Source organism: Propithecus coquereli, unplaced genomic scaffold (assembly GCF_000956105.1).
Source record: "Propithecus coquereli isolate 6110/MARCELLA unplaced genomic scaffold, Pcoq_1.0 Scaffold75, whole genome shotgun sequence".
Classification (NCBI taxonomy): Eukaryota; Metazoa; Chordata; class Mammalia; order Primates; family Indriidae; genus Propithecus; species Propithecus coquereli.
In genome coordinates, this window is record NW_012153618.1 from 1,140,914 (window position 1) to 1,150,761 (window position 9,848).

The following is a 9,848-nucleotide window of genomic DNA, read 5'->3' on the forward strand; positions in this document are numbered from 1 at the left end:
TGGGGTGGGATTTTGGGGTCTGATGTTATTATTTAGCCCAGACGCTGCAGAATATTAAACCAGTAAAGATGGAGCATTACTCAGGCTCTTGGACTCAGAGACCAGTGATCCCGTCATATCACTTTGGAGTACGGAAACTGGGGTGGGTCTTTGGCTCGTACCCACTGGGAAGAGGGAATGGCGTCTGCGATTCACTCAGGACCGTCACACTGCACGGCAGGGCGCTTTTGGAACTGTGACCGTGGAAAGGTGAGTGTTTGCGTGTGGACATCCGGCAGCCAAGCGAGACTGTAGCGAGTGATCTGCGAGGTCCCCTGACGCGACGGCTGCAGCCACAGGGTCCTGCTCCCCGCCAAATTAAGCTCAAGGGCAGACAATGAAATTCTCTCTCCTTGGAAGTCAAATCTGGTGCAAAATTACACCGGCAAAGAGGGCTGGAGCCCGTCAACTCATAGCAGCATCGCGGAGACAAATGCCGCAGGTTCCGGCTGGGGAGACCCCTGGCATTTCCCTCGCGTGCCCTTGTTTAAATCTGCGCATTCATCGCTACCCTCGCTCACTCCCGTCCCTGTAAACCCAACTCCAATGTTCTCACTTAAACTCACTGAACTCGTTTCTTTCCCCACAATCAACGGCCCCTCACGGATTCCCACTCGCTCCTGCTTCCTGCCCCGCCAAATAAAGGCAGGTGTAGGGCTGGTGGCTTCGCAGGCCCTGGCTGCCCTTAGGCAGGACAGCAAACTCACCTAAAATGCCCTTGGTAGGACTGACAGCCTGAGTGCCAATTAAGCCTGGTCCAGGATCCACACAAAGAACAAGCAAATGCATCGTTTCGTGGGCGGCTAGAAGTCGTCTGGAGTGAGCGAAACAGATGCTTCTAGACGGGCTTCCCTCCTCGTCTCACACACTCACACACACTCACGCACACACCCCCACGCACACACTCACACACACGCACACACTCTCACTCACACACCCACACGTACGCTCACATTCACACACGCACTGCTCACTCTCTCCTTAGCCAGGATGCCTTACTGTTTCAGAGGAGAGCAAAAGCCCCTCAAGAGACAAGTGGTGCCTACGTGCAGAAGGTCCCAGATCCCCGACCGGGACAGGAGAACTGTGCCAGGCGCCAGGAGATAGGCTGACAGCTTGCTTGTCCCCGTCCTCAGAGAAATGCGCTGAGAACGGTGCACGCAATTCCTCATAAATTTGCAGGGGAGAAGCTCTTGCCAGAACTTCGCCCAAGATCTCTGTCTTTAGGAAAATTCAGCAGAGTTGGAGAGAAATGAAGTAGGACGAGACTTCTCTGTCCTAGGCACACAAGAACCAACCTGTCCTACTGAGTCTCCACCATTTGGTAGACAGGTCATTTAGACTTTGGGCACCACAGTCCTGAGACCTTCTGCTCACTAGGTGAGTGACCGGCCTACTTAACCTCAATAGACCTCCATTTCTTCATCAGTAAAATTGGGATAATAATATATATCTTAACAAGTTGTTATGGAAATTTAAAGTTGTTACACAGGCCGGATGTGGTGGCTCACACCTGTAATCCCAGCACTTTGGGAGGCCAAGGCGGGAGGATCGCTTGAGGCAGGAGTTCAAGCCTGAGCAACATACTGAGACTGTATCTCTACGACAAATAGAAAAATTAGCTGGGCATGGTGGTGCACCCCTGTAGTCCCAGCTACTCAGGAGGCTGAGGCAGGAGCATCACCGGAGCCCAGTACTTGGAGGCTGCAGTGAGCTGTGATGATGCTGCTGTACTCTGGCCTGGGCAACAGAGCGAGACCCGGTCTCAAAAATAAATACATAAATAAATAAACAAAGTTATTACACATGTGAACTAAAAATAAAATCCTAAGCTGTTTGCTAACAGAATGGACCCCTCTCAGCCAAGGGGCCCCAGAAACACCTTAAAACTGAGTTTCCAGCCATGATGGGGTGGGAGAGATAAAGCACAATTACATGCACATGCTGTCCCTTCATAAATATTCATGACTCCTCCTATAGCTTGTTGAATATGTATATTTAACTACCCTGCTCAGTATAAAATCCTGTTCCCTTTTGTCTCCTCTTTGAAGCATTCCTGCCTGGCTTCGGCCGGGTTTCCCAATCTGTTGGAATGGCTGCCTGGCAGGTTGCTAACCCTTATGAGAAATAAAGCTCTCCTTTCTCCAAAGTATGGACCTCACTAATTTTTTTTTTATGGTTAACACACATTGTGCTCAGCATAGGGCCTGCTTTGTAATTTTCACTTAATTATAGTGAAATAATATAAAAATTGTTTTCTTTTTTCTTTTTTTAATTTTAAATTTATTCTTTTTCTCTCTTTTAGGTAGATAAAGCAAGGAATATTTTTTAGTTTTTTAGAGACAGGGTCTGGCTCTGTCCCCCAGGCTGGAGTGCAGTGGCATGATCATAGCTCACTGCAGCCTCGAAATCCTGTGCTCAAGTGATGGTCCTGCCTCAGCCTCCCTTGTAGCTGGGGCTACAGGCGTGTACCACCGCACACCGCTAATTAAAAAAAAAATTGTTTTTGTAGAGATGGGGTCTTACTCTGTTGCCCAAGGGGTCTTGAAATCCTGGCATCCAGCGATCCTCCCACCTTGGCTTCCCAAAGTGCGGGGATTATAGGCATGAGTCACTGCACCTGTCCTCAAACTTCTTATAGCACAGGAATTTTTGTCACTTAGTGTTTGGGGAGAATAAAATATGTCAAAAAGCTTCCGTTAGCCTTATAAACTGTCACTTTCTCATTGGTTTGTGGCTAGTGCAGAAGGCCTGATTTTACATCTTTATAACCTGTTGCAGGCAAGACGCTGGTAGCCTGTGAATGGGTGGTTAGTTTCAGGCAGTTACTTGCAAGAGGAATGAGCAGAGTTGGCCTGAAACCATAAGCCAAAGGCAGCTGCTGTCTGCATGGTGCAGTAGGAGGATGGAGAAGGTTCTTCTGTCCCCAAATATTCCTTCCTCTGCCTTATAAAGGCTGAAAATCCTGTAAGCAGGGGAGAAGCTTATTCCCCACCCCACCCCACCCCCAACAGCAAAGGGAAGCTCAGTAATTCTGCTTCAGGAAGCCTGAGGGGACCTGTTGGGTGGGGGGGGAGCAGAGCAGGGAGTGGGGAGGGGGACAGCCTGACGAAGGGTCTTCTGACTTCTCTGAAGACGGTTTTGTAACAGAGGTTTTCTCCACAACCTCTGCCTCTCCGAGGCCTGAGGCTGGAAGTCCTTCCCACAGGGCCACCAACAAATGTCACCCACTGGGGTCTGAGCACCACCCAGAGCAGAGCGAAGGAGGTGAAACTAGCACATTTTGTTTTTGTTGTTAATGGCTTTACTGAGGTGTAACTGACATGGCAGGAACTGCACACATTTAAATCTGAATACATTTTGACACACGCAAAGTCAAGATAGTGAACACAGCCCTTTCCCCAAAACACAGCCATCTCCCCAGAGTTACCTCTGCTCCTTTGTAGTCCCCACCCCTGCCACCCCGCCCGCGCCCCTCATCCCCAGGCAACCACTGCTCCTCTTCGGTCCCTACAGATCAGCTTTGTGTCTGGCATCTTTTCACTTTGAGACCCATCCCTGGTACTGCGCATATCAATACTTCATTTCCACGCATTGCTGAGGAGTATTCCGTTGTACTGACAACCACAATTGGTTTATCTATTCGACCATCGAGGGACGTTCGGATCGTTTCCAGTTTGTGGCTATTGGAAATAAAGCGTTACAGAAATTTACATGGCGTCTTCGGGTGGACACACACTCCCACTTCTCTGGGCAGACAGGAATGGACGAGTCATGCGTGTGGTAGGTACACATTAAACTCCCTACGAAACTGTCAAATTCTTTTCCAAAGTGGGTGTACCATTTTATAGTCTCACCACCGGATGCATATGAAAGTTATAGCTGCTCAGTATTCTTGCCGACAAGAAATCTTTGCACAATCAGTCACGTTCATCTTAGCCACTCTAACAGGTGTGCGTGGTATCTCATTGTGCGTTTGCCTAAGGACGAGTGAAGCTGAGCGTCTTCTCCTGTGCCCGCTGGAGAGGGACCTTGCGCAGATCTCCAGGGCTCTCTTGCCTCTGCTACGCTGTCCTGCCGACTCCAGTCACTTTGCTCTCCCCGGCCACTCAGTTGTGTCCTCAACTCAGGAAGTTCGCTGGGCTCCATCTGGGACCGCCTTCCTGCTCTGTGGTCTGGAAATTCTCTCACGGCAGTAAACTGGGCCAATCGCAGGCTCACCTCATTTTTTTCCTGTCTCCCAGGGATTACTGTCCTTCACCGCCTGATGTCGGATGTCTTAAAGACAATTGCTTCATATATTCTGCGTGTTCGTTTTTGGGTTGTTTCAGATAGGAGGTCGGAGGGTCAGTAGGTCCTTATTACTCCATCTTGGCCAGAAGTGGAAATCAAAGCTAGAGAATTTTGAAAGCTTTTTCAAAACTGCATTCCCTTTGTCTAGTTAGCCTTTGACACTTATCTGAAGTTGCCAGAAGAGGCTGTGGGGAGATAAAGTGAAAATTTGGAGGGCTGTGATGTTTACCAGCCGGCTTGCTTTCTACGGAACAGCCCTGTCCGTACTAACACAGCCCTGGTCAGAGACCCAGGAAAGGCCTGGGCACTCTAGTTCCAAATGTGAAGGGACCACAGAGAACCCTATGCATGTCCCACCTCTGGACCTCCGTCTCTACCCAGCGCCAGTCTCCAAGTGGCCTGGCTCCTCATTCGAGGGGCCAGCAGCTAGAGGCGGCAGCCAGGAGTGGCCAGGACAAGGGAGGTTTTCTTAATATGAGCAGATTTGGTTTTCTAAGGCTGTGTCCTTGTCATTTGAACCTGACTGCAGTGGACAGTGACCCCTTGGAGCCAGGTTGAGAGAATGCTGTGCCGGGTATGCAATGCGAGCTGTGGGGAGACGTGAGCCCGGCGGGCCAGCTCGCCGCGGGGCCGGGAGACTGGAGGCTCAGAGCCTACGGGGCTCAGAGACCGCAGGGCTCTCTTAACGTCTAGCGCTGGCCCCATCCCTGTCTGGACTCTGGCCACACTGACAGTCTGGAACACATGTATACACACAGCGTCCATATGGCCACGTATTATTCTCCAAACATTAATAATTTTACTTCTCTGATCATCGTTCTCCAAACATCGATAATGGTAGTAATAATATAGGGGCTTCACAAAGCCTTTTTAAAAATGGCACAGTATAAGTTTTATGTGCCTGTGGTAAAATACCCACAAAATTTACTGTCATGACCATTTTAAAGCAAACAGTTCAGTGGCATTAAGTACATTCACAACGCTACACAACCATCACCACCATCTGGTTACAGAACTTTCTCACACCCCAAATGGAAACCCAGTGTGCAGACAGCAGTCGCTCCCGGTCCCCTGCTCCAAGCTCCTGGCCACCGCGCGTCTGCTTCCCACCCGCACGGATGCGTCCATGCTGGGTATTTCATACAAATGGAGTCATACGGTATTTGTCCTTTTGTGTCTGGCTTCTTTCACTTAGCGTAATGTTGTCTAGATTCCCCTGCGTTATGCATGGAGCAGTACTTCATTCCTTCTGTAGCTAATATTGCCTCGTATTTTGTTTATCTTCTCATCTGTTTGACAGACACTGGGGCTCTTTCCACCTTTTTTTCCACCTTTTGGCTATTGTGAATGGAGCTACTATGAACATCCCTTTCCAAATTTTTGTTTGAATACCTGTTTTCAATTCTGTTGGGTATGCACCTAGGAGTAGAATTACCGGGTTATATGGTAATCCTGTGTTTAACCTTATTGAGCAACCACCAAACTGCTGACCAAAGCAGCCGCACCGTTTTACATTCCTACGGAATATATGAGCGTTCCAATGTCTCCGCATCCTTGCCAACACTTGTGATTTTCCATTTTAAAAATTATGGCCATCCTAGTGGATGTGAGGTGCTATTTCATTGTGTGTGTGTGTGTGTGTGTGTGTGTGTGTGTGTGTGTGTGTGTGTGTGGTTTTTAAAAAACATCTTTATTGAGATGTAGTTCACATACTGTAAATTGATCCGTGTAAAGTTTTTTCAATGGTTTTTTAGCACATTCACAGATACGTGCAACCATGAGTCCAGTCCATTTTAGAAATTTTCATTTAGAGCCTGGGCTCCTACCCACCCTGTCCCCCGACTCCTGTTTATGTCCTTAACGCTTCGAGAGCCTGAGTCCTGTGGTACCCAGGCCTCTCCTAGATCTCTTCGTTTTATAAAAGTGCTAATTTTTTCAAATGGATAGAAGCTTTCTCCATCCTTAAGTTACTTGCAGATTTTGTAAACACTGCATTTCATTAGAAATTTTCACCCCCAAAAGAAACGCTGCGTTCTCTGCCTGCAAAGAACAAAACGCGGTGCGCTTTCCCTCTGTCACAGGAGTGCTCTTGCCTCTCACTCGAGGCTACTCTCTCCTTTCACCTGGGACCCCTCTTCTTCTCCTGCCTCGGGGCTCTCACTCCGCCAGTTGCCCCTTCCTGTATCTTCACCTTCTCTCGAAAACATTGTAAGTCAAAAGTGCACTTAATGCGCTTCACCTACCGGACATCGCAGCTTAGCCTAGCCTGCTTAAATGTGCTCTGAACACTTACGTTAGCCTACAGTTCAGCAAAAGCAACTAACACCAAAGCCAACTTTATATTAAAGTGTTGACTGCCTAATGTAATTTACTCAACTCTGTACTGAAGGTGAAAACACAGTGGTTGTACGGGTTCGCGAGGTGCATTTCACGCAATGCTATCACTTTCCAACCATCATAAAGTAGAACCTCTGTAAACTGAACCGTCTTAAGCTGGGGATCATCTATACTGGGTCCCCCAGTCTTTTGGGCACCAGGGTTTCATGGAAGACAATTTTTCCACATTGGGGGTAGGGTGGCGGCGGGGGTAGTGGAGGTGGAGGTGGAGCTGGGGAGGCAGAGGTCGGGGACCACAGATCTATACAATCTTCCTGAAGTACAAGATCTGTCCAGAAAGTACCCAGCCATGTAACCATTCTCGTTATATTAACAATAGCTGGATACTTTCCGGACAGACCTCCTATGTGTTTGCTCACCCACTCTCATCCCCCACGTGTAAAACCTTTAGGGGCTTAGCATTTCCTCCTGAATCGCCTGAGCCTGGGGTAGCAAGCTCTTCTCTTGGGAATGCAGTGTTTACAAAATCTGCAAATAACTTAAGGATGGAGAAAGCTTCCATCCATTTGAAAAAATTAGCACTTTTATAAAATGAAGAGATCTAGGAGAGGCCTGGGCACCACAGGACTCAGGCTCTCGAAGCGTTAAGGACATAAACAGGAGTCGGGGGACAGGGTGGGTAGGAGCCCAGGCTCTGCTGTCTCAAGGTGGGGAGGTGGGGGAGACCCCAGTTTCAGGGGAATTAGTGCTGTTTTCCAACTTTCCCATCTCCTTGTGCTCCTGTTAAATTTGGGGAGGTTTTCCAGAGCAGAGTCTGTAATCTGCAGCCTGTAAAAGAGAAGGGAGGAAACACTGGCTGAGGACAACATCTGTACCGTGCACCCCTCCAGACAGAGAAGGCTGGCTCACCCCACCAAGGAGCCACTTTGTGCCAAACCAAGGAGAGGGAATGGGGGGGAGGAAGCACAAGAACAAAACATCTACCAGCTTGGAAAGAGGAAGTTGGTAGAATCAGCCTGTGTGCACTGTGGGCTCAGAGACCAATGGCGGCGGTGCTTCCGCACACCCTCTGTGCGCCGGGGTCTAAACCTAGGCCAGAGGGTCTGTGTTGGTGGCTGGATGGAGGAAACAGAGGGCACGGGTCCCATCTTGCTCAGTAATAGTTCGTGACCCCTGGAGAGTCACACTTTTCTCCTACATGGTTCTTTACAGCTCCAGGCAAGCTCCTTGAGGGAGCGGCCGGTTCACCCCACCCAGCCTGTGACCCTCCCTCTTAGTTTCCAGGACACCAGATGCCTGCTTTTCCCTGACCCTCTCCCCCCTCCCCCAGAACATCAGGGTCCCCTCTGGGTCTTCCCCAGGTAAACTGTCCTGGCCTCCTCGCTCCTCACACTCCCCAGCTCCCTCTGCCCTCTGTCCTCACCTGGAGGCCACACCTGTACGGCCAGCTGCCAATCAGTCTTCACACCTGGATGCAGCAATGGCCCCTGAAGCTCACAGGTCCCAAGAGGAACTCACGATCAGCATGTGGGGGATAAAACAGTGTCCTCAGCCACCACCTACTAGCCTCTCAGCAAAACGGGGAAAAGAATGGATTTCTCTGGTTAGGCTACTCGGGAAATAAAGGCCCAATGCCCTGCAGGACCCGATTATGGGGTTTTCTTTTGGAATCTGGACAGAGTGAGAAGGTCTGGTCGTATTGGTGTGGGCTGGCTCTCCAAAGCCACCCGGCTCCTTGCCCTCCTCCCCGGATTCTTGCAAGAGCCCTGGAGAGTTCGGGAAATCCTGCTGCCTCTAGGACCTGGAGGATCCGAGTTGGGGGGTCAACTTCCCTGCCCCCCAGCGAAGTCGGCCCGGTCCGGGAACTGCTCTAATGAAAACCAGCAGCCCGGCGCTCGGGCGGGGGGTGGGATTCCCGCACAGACCTCGCTGCGATCGGCAGAGGCGCGCGCCGAGCCCAGCGGAGCCCGCGGCGGCTGAACCCGACCTCCCGCCGCTGGGCTCGCGCCCCGCCTCCCACCCCCGCGACGGCGCCGCCCCCTCCCCATCCCGGAGCCGGACCTCTGTAGAATTCGGATTTCCCAGCGAGGGCGGACTCGGAACTTAACCGGTTGCGCCCTCCGTCAGGGGGATCACTCCCAAGTGCCCGGGAGCCCCTCTGACTAGGTCCTTAGGGATGGGGCCCGGGGAGGACCTGACCTGCGGGTAGGGGTGAGCAGCGCTTCTGCTCCACCCGGACCCTGCCGTCCGCCGCCTCCTCCCTCGTCCCGGCCCTCGGCTCTGCGGACGGGGGCGGGTGGCAGCGGGCAGAGCGGGGAGCCGCAGCGCGGGGAGCCGGGGGATGGCATCTGGATCGGTCCCGGGGACCGGTGCGGGGGCGGCACCCGGAGGCTGCGGGAGGGCGGGGTGGGGGCTGGAGCGCAGCGGGTGAAGTGGGAGGGGACAGGGTGAGGGGTGGTCTCTGAGGAGGAGCCAGGCTGGCCGGTATTGTTCTGCACTCGGCCGCCGGCGGCGCCGGTCGCGGAGGGCGCGCAGGGCGCGGGGCGCTCGGCTTCCCGGGTCTCTCTCCCCGCTCTGGCCCCGAGGGGCGAGAAGAGGCGGGGGCTCCCTGTGTGCCCCCAGACGCCGCTGCCCGGCTCGCCGGCGGGGTGCGGGTCCTCGGAGGCGGTGCCGGGAAGAGGGGTGGTCTGCGCCCTCGCGGCTAGGACTGCCCCACCTGGGGGCGTGGGTCCCGAGCGCGCCGCCCCCCGCAGCGCAGTCCCCTGCCCGGCTCGCCGGCCGGGAGGCTGGTGGGCGGCGAGGAGTGAGGGCCCCTCGCCCCTCCGCGTGCCTCCGCAGGAGCCGGGTGTCCAGGCTCCCCGCGATGGCCTCGGGCCGCCGCCGCACAGAGCCGCCGCGCGGACCCCGGGGCGTCCCTCCTTAGCGGGGCGCGGATCCGCCTCGCCTCCGCCCGGGCCGGCGGGATGGGGGGCGGCGGGTCGGCCCTGAGGGTCTGCGCGGACCACCGCGGGGGCATCAACTGGCTGAGCCTGAGCCCCGACGGGCAGCGCCTGCTGACGGGCAGCGAGGACGGCACGGCCCGACTCTGGAGCACGGCGGACGGCCGGTGCTGCGCGCTCCTGCAAGGTAGACCCGCCCTCGCCGCGCCCGCGCTCCCCTCCTGTGCTCTCCTCCGCCGC

At 53.4% G+C, this 9,848-nt stretch overlaps 1 protein-coding gene across 1 annotated transcript in view; it reads left to right on the forward strand.

The window, feature by feature from the left end:
* The first annotated feature begins 9,202 nt into the window (after window positions 1-9,202).
* Window positions 9,203-9,848, forward strand: part of WDR86 (WD repeat domain 86) — a 25,032-nt gene continuing 24,386 nt past the window's right edge. The window contains exon 1 of the mRNA XM_012662147.1: window positions 9,203-9,795. Coding sequence (XP_012517601.1) covers window positions 9,633-9,795 — 163 coding nt within the window. The 5' untranslated portion in view covers window positions 9,203-9,632. The remainder of the gene's footprint in view (window positions 9,796-9,848) is intronic.